This window comes from Oncorhynchus keta, chromosome 4 (assembly GCF_023373465.1).
Source record: "Oncorhynchus keta strain PuntledgeMale-10-30-2019 chromosome 4, Oket_V2, whole genome shotgun sequence".
Lineage (NCBI taxonomy): Eukaryota > Metazoa > Chordata > Actinopteri > Salmoniformes > Salmonidae > Oncorhynchus > Oncorhynchus keta.
This window is the reverse complement of record NC_068424.1, coordinates 49766422-49784081: the sequence shown is the minus strand read 5'-3', so window position 1 is coordinate 49784081 and position 17660 is coordinate 49766422. Positions and strand designations below refer to the sequence as shown.

Sequence of the window (17660 nt, the reverse complement as noted above, 5' to 3'; positions counted from 1 at the left end):
AGGAGGGGCATGTAGGATGGGTTTTCTTAAAGGGGAAATGGCAAGATTTCTATAATGATGAATATGCTATTGATTTAGGTTGTTTTGCTTTTGTGAGTTATCTGCACGAATCCGGTTATTTTAGTTATGTATAGTGCAGGCTACTTTCCACAAGCCATATACTTGTTATTTAACTACGTAACTGCTGTAGGCCTATAACAAACGGTATTGACATATTTCCAACTCTTTAACTGTTACATGTGCTACTGCATAAACAAACAAGAACACCGATGATGCTTTTATTAATTTCATATGGATCATCTTATTATGAGTATCTATTTATTCATTCATTGGACGTTGGATGCCCAGAAATCAGTAAAGGCAGGGAAAGGATGAAATCTGGTGATGTGCCTTTGAACAAGGTACTTAACCCCAATTGCTAATGGCAGACCCGGCCGTGATTCCACTCTTCGAGGGTGTCTCAAGTGGAGTTGAGATATGCAAAAAAAACATATTTCTAATTCACACACAGTGGTGGAAAAAGTACCCAATTCTCATACTTAAGTAAAAGATAGAAGAGTATCAAAAGTAAATGTGATTTATAAAATGTACTTAAGTATCAAAAGTAAAAGTCTAAATAATTTCAAATTCCTTATATTAAGCAAACCAGTCTTGTTTTTTAAATGTATGGATAGCCAGGGGCACACTCCAACACGCAGACATAATTTACAAACGAAGCATGTGTTTAGTGAGTCCACCAGATCAGAGACAGGAGAGATGACCAGGGATGTTCTCTTGATAAGTGCGTGAATTGGACCATTTTGCTGTTCTGCTAAGAATTCAAAATGTAACAAGTACTTTTGTGAGTCAGGGAATATGTATGGAGTAAAAGTACCCTATTTTCTTTAGGAATATAGTGAAGTAATAGTAAAAGTTGTCAAAAATAAAAATAGTAAAATACAGATACCAAAAATGACGACTTAAGTACTTTACACCACTGTTCACATATGCATGTAATACACACTTGTACATGTGAAATAGAACAAATTTAAGTACCCACCCAATTATTATATTTTTTTTTAGATAAACAACAAGGAATTGTCCTGGCATTATGGAAAGCAGAAAAACAAACAAAAACAAATCAACAGACAGAAATAGCTTTAACTGAAATGAGAGATCACATATGGGATGTACAGCCAAAGAAAGATTTTGTTGTCAAATATGACTCTGTAAATGCCTTCAGAATTCTGGCCAATGTTGACTCCAATGCTTCCCACAGTTTTGCCAAGTTGGCTAGATTTCCTTTGACCATTCTTGATACACATGGGAAACTGTAGAGCGGGAAAGACCCAGCAGCTCCTGAGACAAACTGTTGCGCCTGGCACCTTCTACCATACCCAGTTTTATCTCAAACTCTTCATTCAAAGACTCAATCATGGACACTCTTACTGACAGTTGTGGCTGCTTTGTGTGATGTATTATTGTCTCTACCTTCTTGCCCTTTGTGCTTTTGCCTGTGCCCAATAATGTTTGTACCATGTTTTGTGCTACTACCATGTTGTGTTGCTACCATGCTGTGTTATTGTGTGTTGCTGCCTTGCTATGTTGTTGTCTTAGGTCTCTCTTTATGTAGTGTGGTGTTGTCTCTCTTGTCGTGATCTGTATATTGTACTATATTATAAAAGGCAGGAGGCCTTTTGCCTTTTGTAGGCCGCCTTTGTAAATACGAATTTGTTCTTACCTGACTTGACCAGTTAAATAAAAATACATTTTAAAAAGGCACTGCACGAATCTGGTTATTTTAGTTATGTATAGTGCAGGCTACTTTCCACAAACCATATACTTGTTATAAGGATCAAACCTTTTTTTTTCAATTTTCGCCTAAAATGACTTACCCAAGTCCTGTAGCTCAGGACCTGAAGCAAGGATATGCATATTCTTGATACCATTTGAAAGGAAACACTTTGAAGTTTGTGGAAATGTGAAATTAATGCAGGAGAACATAACACATTAGATCTGGTAAAAGATAATACAAACCAAAAACATGCGTTTTCAATTTCTTTTGCTTGTTCCGTCATCTTTGAAATGCAAGAAAAAGGCCATGATTTAATATTGCAGTTTGGGTGCAATTTAGATTCTGGCCACTAGATAGCAGCAGGGTGTCCAAAGTTGGAGATTGACCCAGTGAAGCATTGCAGTACTGCACAGTATTTTGTATCAAGTCTGTCAAAATGTGCCAAATTGGTCAATTGATCCATTTTCAAGTACATAACTATAGAGAACATACAAACATGATATGGTAATACAAAATGTAAGTGTACACACTCCCAGGAATGTCATACATGATGGATCATTAGCTTATACAGCACACTAACTTTCACACATCTAGATGGCCGGGCGGGGTGGGTGTGGAGCCAGAGGCAGCAGGGGTTCAAACTGTAGAACCCAGTTATTTAATTTTTTTTTATTTAACCTTTATTTAACTGCGCAAGTCAGTTTTTACATTTTTTTTTATTTCACCTTTATTTAACCAGGTAAGCTAGTTGAGAACAAGTTCTCATTTACAACTGCGACCTGGCCAAGATAAAGCAAAGCAGTGCGTCACAAACATGCAGTCAATAATACAATAGAAAAAGTCTATATACAGTGTGTGCAAATGAGGTAGGTAGGAACAAATTCTTATTTACAATGATGGCCTAGGAACAGTGGGTTAATTGCTTTGTTCAGGGGCAGAATGACAGATTTTTACCTTCATTTTAGCAACCTTTCGGTTACTAGTTCAATGCTCTAACCACTAGGCTACCTGCATTTGAATATACAAATGTATTTTATAAAAAAATACTATGCTACATTTTATCTCTGGGACCCTCAGGATGACAAATCACCTTCAGAGGTGAATGTATCAAGCCAGTTTCCGTGATACATGTTTTGTTGTTGTGCACTCTCCTCAAACAATAGCATGGTCTTTTTTCACTGTAATAGCTACTGTAAATTGGACAGTGCAGTTATATGGGCAGGAAGTTAAAACTCTCGTTAATCTAAGACATGTGTCTATGTTCCCGAAAGTGTTCTGTTACTTACAACGTCCTTCTAGTCACATTAGCAAACGTTAGTGCACGTTAGCATCAACCGCCCCGGTATAGGGACACCGATCCTGTAGAGGTTTTAAATCTTTTGTCTTGCCCATTCACCCTCTGAATGGTACATATACACAATGCCTCAAGACATAAAAATCATTCTTTAATCTGTCTCCTCCCCTTCATCTACACCAATTGAAGTGGATTGAACAAGTGACATCAATAAGGGATCATAGCTTTCACCTGGATTCACCTGGTCAGTCTAAATCATGGAAAGAGCAGGTATTCATAATGTTTTGTATACTCAGTGTGTAGGGACTAATGCTGCTTTCGTAACCAAGTGGGAGGAGGGAATTGACCAGTTGTGAAGTCGTAAATACCAGTTGGAAGCATTCACATGCTTTGAACTCAACTGAGCGTTGAGAAACGCTGACTGGCTAATGGCAAACAAGCTACATAAACCATAAACTATAAGTACAGCTATCATGCTTGTTAACGATTTATGGTTTAAAAAAAATGTATTAATAGATTTATTTAAAAAAATAAAGTTTTGTTGTTTGCATTTAACTGCCGGAAATGCTGTCGTCAAGGTTATTTTCTTATTAGGTGACGTCAGAGATCAACATGTGGGAGAAGTGGGAGCTAATGTCATGTTCAAAACTGCTGGGAACTGGGAACTCAGAGCTCAGAAATCTCCAACATCCGACTTCAGTGCATTCAAGATAACTGGGAACTCTGAAAAAAACTAGCTCCGACTAGGATTTTTTTTTTAACAGTCATCTTTTATTTATTTAACTAGGCAAGTCAGTTAAGAACAAATTATTTTTACAATGATGGCCTACCCCGGCCAAAACCTAACCACGCTGGGCCAATTGTGAGCCGCCCTATGGGACTCCCAATCAAGGCCGGTTGTGATACAGCCTGGAATTGAACCAGGGCATGTAGTGATGCCTCTATCACTGAGATGCAGTGCCTTCAACCACTGCGCCACTTGGGAGCCCCTGAGCCCCTGTACCTGAGACAGTGAGGCGAACGGTCTCATAGGTGAATCCAGAGGACGGTTTGATAGAGTAGAGCCCCTGGTCACGGTGTGTGACGTCATTCAGCAGCAACGTCCTATCTTTCGTCCACTCAAACCGCAGGTCCTTCAACTGCAAACACACAATAGTGTTTAGCATAGAAGAACACACACACATTTAAACACACGTTATGTTCTTCTATCCTCGTGGGGATCTAAAAATTAATTTCCATTCAAAATGATATTTTCCCTGAACCTAACCCCCAAACCCTTACATTAATTCTAACCATAACCCTAAACTTAACGCCTAAGCTTAAAATATACCTTTTCCCTATGAGACTCCCACAGCTGGTTGTAATACAGCCTGGAATCAAATCAGGGTCTGTAGTGACACCTCTAGCACTGAGATGCAGTGCCTTAGACCGCTACACCACTCAGGAACCAACTTGGAATTCCAAGTCAGAAACTCAAGCATCTCTCTAGAGCTCCAACTTTCTGACCTAATGATCACTGAGGTCATGAATTGATCTGTTGAACCAGATTTCCCATTTGTCTTGAAAGCACCAATAGAATGATAGATGAGTTTCCCACTAGTAATTGCCAGTTGGAGGGCTGTTCAAGTGGAACGCAGCATGCAGCTACAGGGGATACAAATTAAAGTGGTATTTGAGACCTCTCTCTAACCAATTCATTGTACACACGTTATGTTTTATGTGCTAGTGTACACACGTTATGATGTACGTGCTAGTCAGGAACTTGGAAACTCTGACATTCTTGCTAACTGATTGAACGCGGCACGTGTATAACTACAACCAGTTAGCATGTCGGGCATTTCTGAGATTCCTAGTTCCGATTTGCAAGTAAATGTGGCATATGAACGCAAGCAAAACGCATCCAAGAGAGATTCTCGTTCGGAAAAAAAGACCGTCCTCCATTAATCCTCTCTCCTCCGTGACCCGTGTTCGAGGAGCATGATATTTCGTTAGTAGGGTTGTCACTAGTTACTACAGCCACAAACTCATAAACCCCGCCTATTTCTACAATTGATCTTCTTAAAATGTTATTTTAAACCTAACCCTAACCTTAACCACACTGATAGACTTACCCTAACCTTAAATTAAGACCAAAAATGTTCATATTTTTTCATGAATTTGTACGATAGACCATTTGACTTTGTGGCTGTGCTATCTAGTGGACACCCTTTAGTAGGCAAACAGAAGTGTCCTCTCGTTAATAGCCACCTTTCATCGAGGATACTCATGTAAATCCTATTTTTAACGCATAATCATTTTTAAATCTGCTTTTGTTTCGTCAAGAGGAGAAAAACATGCACAAGTTTAAAAACAATATTCTACTTATTGTTTTATTCATAAAAATGTCTTGCACAACTCACTTCATTTTTTTGATCACTTTACACATTTATTTGGGGATTTTTTTTATTTTTTATATATATTTTTTATTTATTTATATTTTTTAATAATAACAAATCAATACATAAAGCACATGAGGGAACACAAGCATACATAGATTACAAACAATAGACAATCGAGCTAGGGGGTACAATATCACATTCCAATTACACAAGGACCTTAAGGGACATGCATATACTTACAATTCTAACAGCTTTTTTGTTAGTAGAGCATTTAACCGTCTTAAAATACAGTTCAATTTCTTTTTGTAGGGTATGAAAATGTGGTTTTCTGTTTGTAAATTTACATTTGTGTATATGAAATTTGGCCAAAAGAATAATGAAATTAATTACATAAAAATGATTCCGCTTATTTCTATTGTATGTAAAGAATCCAAACAGTACATCTCTCCACAATAGTGTAAAATCTTCATGAATGTGTTCAATTATAAACCTACTGATGTCTTGCCACAGTTTTCTTACATGCATACAATGCCAAAAAAGATGCAAAACTGTTTCTGGGTGGTCATTACAAAAGGAGCAATTTGAGTTGATGTTTTCCTTAAACTTCTTCATATAGAGGTTGGCAGGATAATATTTATGAATACTTTTAAAGGAAACTTCCTTAATTTTGTTAACAAGTAGGTATGTGTGTGGCAACATCCAAACTTTTTTCCAACAGATAATATCAATAAATCCATTCCAATAAGGCATGACATAAGGTATAGATACAACATCCTGCTGAAACAAGGATCGTATCGCTCTGTTGTTGAATGGACCAAAAGAGAAACAAATCTTTCCTACTGATGAGTCAACAGGGTCAATAGAAGATAGGCTCTGAGGGTCAGGTCTTGACATGTTCCTGAATAACATAGCAACACCTGAGGGAATGGCATCTAAAACAATTGCAAAATATTTAGGTGTTACAGGGACCTTGTAAAGTGATAAGAATTCTTTATAACTGAGTAAAAGACCCTCTGCATTTACCAGTTGGCTCACCAATAGGATATTATTTCCGAACCAATATTCTAAAAACATAGAGGTATTTTTATACAATATATCCCGATTATTCCATATATAATATCTGTGTGGAGAAAAATTGTGTTTATAAATTAAGGACCATGACAAGAAAACCTGCCGATTAAAAGCAGGAAGTTTCACTGGAACTTTGTCAATATTATAATTGCAAAACAACATGAAGTTAAGGCCACCAAAAGTAGAGAAGACATGATGAGGAATAAAATTCCAGATAGAAGTGGGTCTTAGGAATTGTTTTATCCAATTGATCTTAAAAGTATTATTTAAAGTAGTAAAGTCCAGAAAATTCAGTCAACCATTCTCATTAGTGTTCATTACAACAGTTTTCCTAATGTAATGGGTACGGTGTCTCCAAAGAAAGTTGAAAAGCATCTGGTCTATCTCCTTGCTTATTTTACGGTTCAAGATATAAAGACAGAGCACCATATGTTAGTCTAGAGATACCTTCAGCCTTGGTTATTAGGACTCTGCCTTTTAAAGATAAGTCCCTCTGTAGCCATTGATTTCGTTTCTTCTGGGTTTTTTTTAATAAGAGGATTAAAATTTAGTAAGCCTCTAGACTTCTGATCCTTTGTAATGGTTATGCCTAAATATGTAAGTTCTTCTTTTACTGGAATACCATAATATGAAGGTGTCACACAATCTTTGACAGCCATGAGTTCACATTTCTTAATGTTAAGATATAGACCAGACGCTTTGGAAAAGGATTGTAATCACATTGATCGATATGGGAATTTGGTTAGCGTCTTTCAGAAAAAGTGTAGTATCGTCAGCCAGCTGGCTTATAATAATTTCTTTACCAGCTATGGAAATACCTTGTACAGGACTATTATTTAAAGAATTTGCAAGAATTTAGGTGATTAATAAAAACAGGTGCGGAGAGATAGGACAACCTTGCCTAATTCCTCTCTTTAACTCAAATCTAGGTGAGGTGCCATATTTCAATTTGATAGAGCTGTTACCATTTGCATAGAGAGTCTTAATAGCCTTACAGAAAAAAATCCCCAAAGCCAAGTCTCTCAAGGGAGTGGAAGAGAACTTGATGCTCTACTGTGTCAAATGCTTTATAAAAATAATATGAAGCTATCCTCAGTTATTAGGTCTGAGTAGTAAAGTACGTCTAATACTAGTCTGACATTGTTAGAAATATGTCTGTTCCTCATGAAGTCAGACTGTGTTTCATCAATGATTGCGTCCAGGACTTCTTTAATTCTTTTTGCAAGTAGTGACGCTAATATTGTCAGATATATGTGTATAGGTGGCAGGGAAGTCAGGTGCAGGAGAGTCAAACGGAGTGTAAAATGGAGTATTTTAATAAATGTCCAAGTAACATGCTCCATAACACTAAACAGAAAAATGAATATAAACAAATATGGGAACGAAGACCCGTCGCGCACCTATACAAATAAACACTACACTGACAATAAACAATCTCTGACAAAGACATGAGGGGAAACAGAGGGTTAAATACACAACAGGTAATGAATGGGATTGAAAACAGGTGTGTGGGAAGACAAGACAAAACCAATGGAAAATGAAAAATGGATCAATGATGGCTAGAAGACCGGTGACGTCGAACACCGAGCACCTCCCGAACAAGGAGAGGCAACGACTTCGGTAGAAGTCGTGACAAATATCTTATAGTCATTATTAAGAAGACAAATTGGACACCAGTTATCGATGAGCAGCACTTCTTTTTTAGGTTTAGGTATCAGTGTTATTAACCCCTGACTCATTGTAGGAGGGAGAACATTGTTTTTAATACTCTCTAAAAAGACTTCAAATATGAAGGGAGCTACTTGTTCAGAACATTATTTGTAAAATTCTGATATAATTCCATCAACACCTGGTGATTTATTGTTCTTTAGATGTTTGATAGACTCTATAATCTCTTCAACTTTGATGGGTTCATCACACTGTTTAGATTCTATATCACTGATAGAGTGAACATTATTCAGTGAGTTAAAAAACATATCTGTGGATTCCTGACAGTACGTAGAGCTATACAATTTTCTGTAAAAATTGCTGCAGTATTTAGCGATTAATTTTTGGTCATCTGTAATAACACCATCAATGTTTAACTTATGGATAGTGTTATTTTTAGAGTGAAATTTCTCAAGTCTAATGAAATAGGATGAATTCTGTTCTCCCTCCTCAATCAATTTTTTCCTAGATCTAATAAAGGCTCCTTCTGATTTTAATTTATATATATTATCCAGTTTATTTTGTAACTCAATTAGTTCCATCTTCTCCTCCCCCAAGAGGTCGGCTGGGGACCTCTGAGAAAGGGAAGTTATCTTAATGATCACCTTTTCCTCCTCAGCTCTTCTGGTCTTAGCAAGATTACGACCATATTTTCTAAGATATTTGGACACCTCAAATTTAAAGAGCTCCCAGTTCTTGCAATAAGATTTTTCTTCACAAGCCCTTTCCCAAAAGTGTGAGAGCAGATCTTTAACCTCAAATGTAACTATTTCATTATTTAATAATGAGCTATTTAGCTTCCAGTAGGATGCTCTACCAAGGTTCGAATCAGGGGTAAATATTTTGATATCAATGTAAATAGCCCTATGGTCTGTGAGGGGAGTAGTACAAATATTTGTAGTAACACACTCACTATCAATACATTTGGATATAAGCCAAAAATCTATTCTGGATTGTCTGGAACCTGTTTTGTTACTCCAACTGAATGATTTATTGACATGATGATTCATTCACATTTATTTAGGGATTTCTGTAAACCCCAAGGACTGGAAAGCTCCCGCAGTCATCCCCCTCTTCAAAGGGGGAGACACCCTGGACCCAAACTGTTATAGACCTATATCCATCCTGCCCTGCCTATCTAAGGTCTTCGAAAGCCAAGTCAACAAACAGGTCACTGACCATCTCGAATCCCACCGTACCTTCTCCGCGGTGCAATCTGGTTTCCGAGCCGGTCACGGGTGCACCTCAGCCACGCTCAAGGTACTAAACGATATCATAACCACCATCGATAAAAGACAGTACTGTGCAGCCGTCTTCATCGACCTTGCCAAGGCTTTCGACTCGGTCAATCACCATATTCTTATCGGCAGACTCAGTAGCCTCGGTTTTTCAGATGACTGCCTTGCCTGGTTCACCAATTACTTTGCAGACAGAGTTCAGTGTGTCAAATCGGAGGGCATGCTGTCCGGTCCTCTGGAAGTCTCTATGGGGGTGCCACAGGGTTCAATCCTCGGGCCGACTCTTTTTTCTGTATATATCAATGATGTTGCTCTTGCTGTGGGCGATTCCCTGATCCACCTCTACGCAGACGACACCATTCTATATACTTCCGGCCCGTCCTTGGACACTGTGCTATCTAACCTCCAAACGAGCTTCAATGCAATACAACACTCCTTCCGTGGCCTCCAACTGCTCTTAAACGCTAGTAAAACCAAATGCATGCTTTTCAACCGTTCGCTGCCTGCACCCGCACGCCTAACCAGCATCACCACCCTGGATGGTTCCAACCTTGAATATGTGGACATCTATAAGTACCTAGGTGTCTGGCTAGACTGTAAACTCTCCTTCCAGACTCATATCAAACATCTCCAATCGAAAATCAAATCAAGAGTCGGCTTTCTATTCCGCAACAAAGCCTCCTTCACTCACGCCGCCAAACTTACCCTAGTAAAACTGACTATCCTACCGATCCTCGACTTCGGCGATGTCATCTACGAAATTGCTTCCAACACTCTACTCAGCAAACTGGATGCAGTTTATCACAGTGCCATCCGTTTTGTCACTAAAGCACCTTATACCACCCACCACTGCGACCTGTATGCTCTAGTCGGCTGGCCCTCGCTACATATTCGTCGCCAGACCCACTAGCTCCAGGTCATCTACAAGTCCATGCTAGGTAAAGCTCCGCCTTATCTCAGTTCACTGGTCACGATGGCAACACCCATCCGTAGCACGCGCTCCAGCAGGTGTATCTCACTGATCATCCCTAAAGCCAACACCTCATTTGGCCGCCTTTCGTTCCAGTTCTCTGCTGCCTGTGACTGGAACGAATTGCAAAAATCGCTGAAGTTGGAGACTTTTATCTCCCTCACCAACTTCAAACATCTGCTATCTGAGCAGCTAACCGATCGCTGCAGATGTACATAGTTATCGGCAAATAGCCCACCCATTTTTACCTACCTCATCCCCATACTGTTTTTATTTATTTACTTTTCTGCTCTTTTGCACACCAATATCTCTACCTGTACATGACCATCTGATCATTTATCACTCCAGTGTTAATCTGCAAAATTGTAATTATTCGCCTACCTCATGCCTTTTGCACACAATGTATATAGACTCCCCTTTTTTTCCCTTCCTATTGTGTTATTGACTTGTTAATTGTTTACTCCATGTGTAACTCTGTGTTGTCTGCTCACACTGCTATGCTTTATCTTGGCCAGGTCGCAGTTGCAAATGAGAACTTGTTCTAAACTATCCTACCTGGTTAAATAAAGGTGAAAAAACAAAACAAAAAAAAACAAAAAATCCGCCCAATGACGCGGGAGTGGGAAAAGGTTTCCAATAGTTACAATAGCCACTATTGGAGGAGAAGGTCAGAGGGGCGGGACCTCTGGCTTTCTCATCCAATGGATTTTGAGAAGGAGGAGAGGAGACGAGACGCAAGGAGATTCTCCCAATGAGTCTCTCTCAGGAATCGAATGCAGTACTGCACATGTGCAATGTTGATTTCCCTACACTGTAGGTGTGGTGCCACATAGCGAACCTGTGCCTTTAGTGCACACGTTTAAATGTCATTGTGAACACTAAACAATCAGCAAACTTAGCTATAACTGTAGGGAGATTCGGGACGTTATTTCAAGCAGTTATTCTGACGTTTCCCGTCCTTCGGAGGATGTACACTGAACAGAAGATCATGAAGGTTTTCATAACAAGACGCATCCCACAGGAGGGATTGAAGATTTTGTCACAGGCTGGAGTGTATGTAGCCAGCAGATCCGATTTGCTTGTTTTTGGCTGCTTTAGGGTCGGACAGCATTCCGGTGTATATTATGACACTGCAGAGATGGCACAAGATATGACTCGGAAAACAAATCTCAATCCAGGCAGGAGAAATGCGTTGAACTCCAAATTGCCCCATTCTCCCAACTGTTACACCAAGAAGATTGAATGACTGCACATTTTTGGGAAACTGTCCTTTTCATCCTCATGCTACATAGCAGAAGCCGCAGAAGCCATTTTGGAATGGCAGTGTCAGCCAATCTGCTTATCTGTTGTTCAACGCGACCTGACATTCCACAATGGCTGCTGTTGCAACTGCTAGTTGACAAGAGGATGAAAACGGCAGTTTACTTAATTAACGATTCTTGTTGTAACAGTTGGGATAATGGGACAATTCGGGAATGTTGTCCGACCCAAGTGCAGCTGTAAGCAAGCAGGTCAGATCTGCTGGCGAGAATGTGGTAACCTATAGCCAAGTACAACTAATATAGCCAAGTACATATCAACTCCACGGAGTTGAGATATACTTGGCTAACTAGCCAAACGAGTTTTTCATGCGCTGTCACTTTTCATCTATTGTGCACGCCTGTGACTGTGTGACATCTAAGGATTTGTGTCATAGTAGTGCTACTTAATTCTAGTGCTAGTCTACTTACGGCTGTATAAATGCATTGCACACATTTTCACACACATATGAAGTGAAGGGTAATTGTCACATCATGTGTTCAAAAGACGAACGTTTACTGGAGTTGTTGATGACCTTTATTCCAGGTCACACGTTATAGCGGGGTACTCTGAAATTGTAATATGTTTCCTATGGCGTTATAAACACTTACAAACATCCATGCAACATTTAACAAAAGTAAAGAGGTATAATAAAGATTAAAGCGATGGGTAAGGTTGTCTGTAAGGGGAAGAGAAAGAGACTGGACACCGTGGAAAAAACAGACAGACCATCCAGAATACACAGAGAATATTGTACTATGAAGGAAATGTTCTGAATTGTCTTTGTCTCATCTTAATCTAGTCTCTCCACTTTCACCTCCCCGTCTCCCTCGTTTCCATTGAAACAGATGTAAGGTTTTAATGTGGGACTCGGATGAGCCTGTTTCAAGGGCGGAGCTTCTGAAGGGCGTGGCGGGGGCCCATGGGCTGCTGTGTCTCCTGTCGGACAAGATCGACACTGAAGTTCTGGACGCAGCAGGTACACTGGACATATTCTGGATCAGATTAACTCAAACAGCACCTCTCAGTATTTTTCAATATATGGAATTCACGAGGCTGCTAGACATGTGTTAAACAGTATATGTGTTGTATGATAGTTTCCATTCTGTCTTTTCCTAACACGTAACCATGGATTTGTGTCCAGGTCCAAACCTGAAGGTGATAAGTACCTTATCTGTTGGATTTGACCACATGGCCATGGATGAGATCAAGAAACGGTAAGGCCAACTATCAAATGCCTTTAGCCTCACATCGAAGTCAGCAACTCTTATTGTGCCGTCCTCTCCATGTTCTGTGCAGAGGGGTGCGTGTGGGCTATACTCCAGGCGTCCCGACTGATGCCACGGCGGAGCTGACCGTCGCCCTGCTCCTGGCTACAGCTCGGCGGCTACCAGAGGGAATGGTGGAGGTTATAAAGTCAGTACCCAATAAACACAGATACATTTCCCTCAATTAGACTCCAGCTCCAGAGGATCACTCGGACATGTTGTACAGTGATACTTTATCCATGTGTTGCCTAACCACACTTCTATCTAAAATGAATATGAGTACAACAGAATGTGTCCCCAATTCACTTTTTAAAAATCTCTCTCTCTCTCAGTGGAGGCTGGAGCACCTGGAAACCTCTGTGGTTGTGTGGTTATGGTCTGTCAGGCAGCACTGTTGGGGTTATTGGACTGGGACGCATAGGTAGAGTGACGGTGATTGCTGGATTGACTTACTGGATTCTGTGACTCCTGCCCTTAGTGAGGTCTATACAATCCATATGGTAGCTGAAAGGGCAGGACAAAGGGGCTTATTCATTGATTGATTGATTGATTGTCTGGAGTCAATGCTGTTTTCCCTCAGGTATGGCCATAGCCAGGAGGCTGAAACCGTTTGGAGTGAAGAAGCTCCTGTACTCTGGAAGAACAGACAAATCATATGCTGCTGAAGTGGAAGGAGAATACGGTGAGCAGGGTTGGAAGGGCTTGGGGAAACAGCAAAGTCCGAGAGGGTGAGAATCAGAGGAGATGTTTATTTGATTGTTTCTTCCTCTCTCTTCTGCCCTCCTCTCTGTTGCAGTGCCCTTGGACACGCTGGTGTCTGAGAGTGATTTTGTTGTGGTGTCCTGCGCCCTCACACCAGATACCCAGGGGCTGTGTAACAAGGATTTCTTCTGCAAGATGAAGAACACGGCTGTCTTCATCAACACCAGCAGGTACTCCATGGAACACGTAGCGCAGTGCCAAACCAACCACACGGACTGGGTTTTGAAATGAACACAGTTCAAAGCTATAAATATAGAGCTAACTTCCACTGTGTGTGTGATAGGGGTGCAGTAGTGAATCAGGAGGATCTGTATCAGGCTCTGTCCAGTGGTCAGATAGCTTGCGCTGGGCTGGATGTCACAACCCCAGAACCACTCCCCACCGACCACCCCCTCCTCACCCTCAAAAACTGTGGTGAGTTAATAGGGTCATGAGAGAAACGGAGGGAGGAAGGCAGTTTACTGAGGCATCTCTGTGTCGTCTATTGGTTTCTCTCTGATCGCTGTTGTGATGTTTCCAGATTAATCAATAATTTTTTTTCTTAAATCTTCTCATTAAAATCAACCAGTTATTTTGCGACCAAATCTCTGCAGTGCGATCATGTCCCTGCTAATACATTTCCCCTCCTCTCTCCACCTGCAGTGGTCTTACCCCACATTGGCAGTGCCATCTACTCCACACGTGGCATCATGGCAGAGCTGTCCGCCAACAACCTGCTGGCAGGCCTACAGGGCACAGACATGCCCAGCGAACTCAAATTCTAGTGCTGCTCTACGACTATACAACTCTGCCTCTGTCCCCTCCTTAGAATAATTTTGGTCACCCAATCAGTAATCATTACCAGGAAGGTTAGAGCCGTAAGTGACCAGGAAATACATCTGTGATGGAGTATTGCAGTTGTATTAACATGCTCTCCAAACATGAAGGTCAACCTTTGCCTCTCGCTCTTAGATCTTACAATGTTTAAAGAAATAACACATTTGTGGTATTTGACTTGAATTTTAAAGGAGGAAGTGTATAGTATTGACGTTTTGAGAACATGCCTTGGCACTCTCTGACAGCACTCCTAAGGGTCAGCTATGGCTTCCTTTGAAAGACGTAGATAAGCACCACAATGAGTGCACACACTACTAATTAATTACAGTGGCATTCTTGTTCTTATGAAACACTTTAATGTACAACATACTTAACTAAAATAGTAAATTAGTAGTTGTGATGGTAATGTTCTGTTGTTCTCATTCCAGTTGAGATGTGTGTTTAACATATTGAGATGGATCTCAGTTGTCTAGTTGTGGATAAGATACAGTGCCTTGCGAAAGTATTCAGCCCCCTTGAACTTTGCGACCTTTTGCCACGTTTCAGGCTTCAAACATAAAGATATAAAACTGTATTTTTTTTTGTGAAGAATCAACAACAAGTGGGACACAATCATGAAGTGGAACGACATTTATTGGATATTTCAAACTTTTTTAACAAATCAAAAACTGAAAAATTGGGTGTGCAAAATTATTCAGCCCCTTTACTTTCAGTGCAGCAAACTCTCTCCAGAAGTTCAGTGAGGATCTCTGAATGATCCAATGTTGACCTAAATGACTAATGATGATAAATACAATCCACGTGTGTGTAATCAAGTCTCCGTATAAATGCACCTGCACTGTGATAGTCTCAGAGGTCCGTTAAAAGCGCAGAGAGCATCATGAAGAACAAGGACCACACCAGGCAGGTCCGAGATACTGTTGTGAAGAAGTTTAAAGCCGGATTTGGATACAAAAAGATTTCCCAAGCTTTAAACATCCCAAGGAGCACTGTGCAAGCGATAATATTGCAATGGAAGGAGTATCAGACCACTGCAAATCTACCAAGACCTGGCCGTCCCTCTAAACTTTCAGCTCATACAAGGAGAAGACTGATCAGAGATGCAGCCAAGAGGCCCATGATCACTCTGGATGAACTGCAGAGATCTACAGCTGAGGTGGGAGACTCTGTCCATAGGACAACAATCAGTCGTATATTTCACAAATCTGGCCTTTATGGAAGAGTGGCAAGAAGAAAGCCATTTCTTAAAGATATCCATAAAAAGTGTTGTTTAAAGTTTGCCACAAGCCACCTGGGAGACACACCAAACATGTGGAAGAAGGTGCTCTGGTCAGATGAAACCAAAATTGAACTTTTTGGCAACGATGCAAAACCTTATGTTTGGCGTAAAAGCAACACAGCTCATCACCCTGAATACACCATCCCCACTGTCAAACATGGTGGTGGCAGCATCATGGTTTGGGCCTGCTTTTCTTCAGCAGGGACAGGGAAGATGGTTAAAATTGATGGGAAGATGGATGGAGCCAAATACAGGACCATTCTGGAAGAAAACCTGATGGAGTCTGCAAAAGACCTGAGACTGGGACGGAGATTTGTCTTCCAACAAGACAATCATCCAAAACATAAAGCAAAATCTACAATGGAATGGTTAAAAAATAAACATATCCAGGTGTTAGAATGGCCAAGTCAAAGTCCAGACCTGAATCCAATCAAGAATCTGTGGAAAGAACTGAAAACTGCTGTTCACAAATGCTCTCCATCCAACCTCACTGAGCTCGAGCTGTTTTGCAAGGAGGAATGGGAAAAAATACCAGCAACAGTGTGTGAAAACCTTGTGAAGACTTACAGAAAACGTTTGACCTTTGTCATTGCCAACAAAGGGTATATAACAAAGTATTAAGATAAACTTTTGTTATTGACCAAATACTTATTTTCCACGATAATCTGCAAATAAATTCATTAAAAATCCTACAATGTGGTTTTCTGGATTTTTTTTCTAATTTTGTCTGTCATAGTTGAAGTGTACCTATGATGAAAACTACAGGCCTCTCTCATCTTTTTAAGTGGGAGACATTGCACAATTGGTGGATGACTAAATACTTTTTTGCCCCACTGTATGGGCATTCCAAAATCATCAATTGTGTATGGGAACCTGTTAGGGTCAACATTACTATTATTTTTTTCATCAATGTAAAACAGTGCAATAGTCAAATCAAATCAAACATGTGCCGAATACAACAGCTTACAGTGAAATGCTTACTTACAAGCCCATAACCAACAATGCAGTTTAAAAATATGAATAAGAAATAAAAGTAACAAGTATTTAAAGAGCAGAGTAAAATAACAATAGCGAGACTACAGTTGAAGTCGGAAGTTTACATACACTTATCTAGTGTAAAAAAACTAGTTTTTCAACCACTCCACACATTTCTTGTTAACAAACTATAGTTTTGGCAAGTCGGTTAGGACATCTGCTTTGTGCATGACACAAGTAATTTTTCCAAAAATTGTTTACAGACAGATTATTTCACTTATAATTCACTGTATCTCAATTCCAGTGGGTCAGAGGTTTACATAGACTAAGTTGACTGTGCCTTTAAACAGCTTGGAAAATTCCAGAAAATTATGTCATGGCTTTAGAAGCTTCTGATAGGCTAATTGACATAATTTGAGTCAATTGGAGGTGTACCTGTGGATGTATTTCAAGGCCAACCTTCAAACTCAGTGCCTCTTTGCTTAACATCATGGGAAAAATCAGACCTAAGAAAATAAATTGTAGACCTCCACAAGTCTGGTTCATCATTTGGGAGCAATTTCCAAATGCCTGAAGGTACCACATTCATCTGTACAAACAATAGTACACAAGTATAAACACCATGGTACCACACAGCCGTCATACCGCTCAGGAACGTTCTGACTCCTAGAGATGAATGTAGTTCAGTGCGAAAAGTGCAAATCAATCCCAGAACAACAGCAAAGGACCTTTTGAAGATGCTGGAGGAATCAGGTACAAAAGTATCTATATCCACAGTAAAATTAGTCCTATATCGACGTAACCTGAAAGGCCGCTCAGCAAGGAAGAA

The 17660-nt window shown here is 40.1% G+C and overlaps 1 protein-coding gene across 2 annotated transcripts; it reads left to right on the top strand.

The window, feature by feature from the left end:
• The first annotated feature begins 11215 nt into the window (after positions 1-11215).
• Positions 11216-16551, top strand: LOC118376510 (glyoxylate reductase/hydroxypyruvate reductase-like). 2 transcript variants are annotated; one of them, XM_035763235.2, is made up of 9 exons: positions 11216-11485; positions 12580-12710; positions 12876-12948; positions 12989-13147; positions 13332-13420; positions 13580-13681; positions 13796-13931; positions 14045-14175; positions 14404-16551. In XM_035763235.2, exons 1-9 carry the CDS (start codon positions 11400-11402, stop codon positions 14523-14525), a joined length of 1029 nt encoding a protein of 342 aa, XP_035619128.1. In that variant the 5' UTR covers positions 11216-11399; the 3' UTR covers positions 14526-16551. The 2 variants fall into 2 exon arrangements, with proteins under 2 accessions (XP_035619128.1, XP_035619121.1); XM_035763228.2 differs by having other exon boundaries at positions 11218-11485; positions 13031-13147.
• Positions 16552-17660: the final 1109 nt, after the last annotated feature.

What these genes read in the sequence shown, in the direction of transcription:
- LOC118376510 (XM_035763235.2), top strand. Translation starts at nt 11,400, where the DNA reads ATGTACACTGAACAGAAGATCATGAAGGTTTTCATAACAAGACGCATC. An exon ending in TATTGGACTGGGACGCATAG is followed by an intron (nt 13,421 to 13,579) that starts GTAGAGTGACGG and finishes GTTTTCCCTCAG; the next exon opens with GTATGGCCATAGCCAGGAGG. An exon ending in TGAAGTGGAAGGAGAATACG is followed by an intron (nt 13,682 to 13,795) that starts GTGAGCAGGGTT and finishes TCTCTGTTGCAG; the next exon opens with TGCCCTTGGACACGCTGGTG.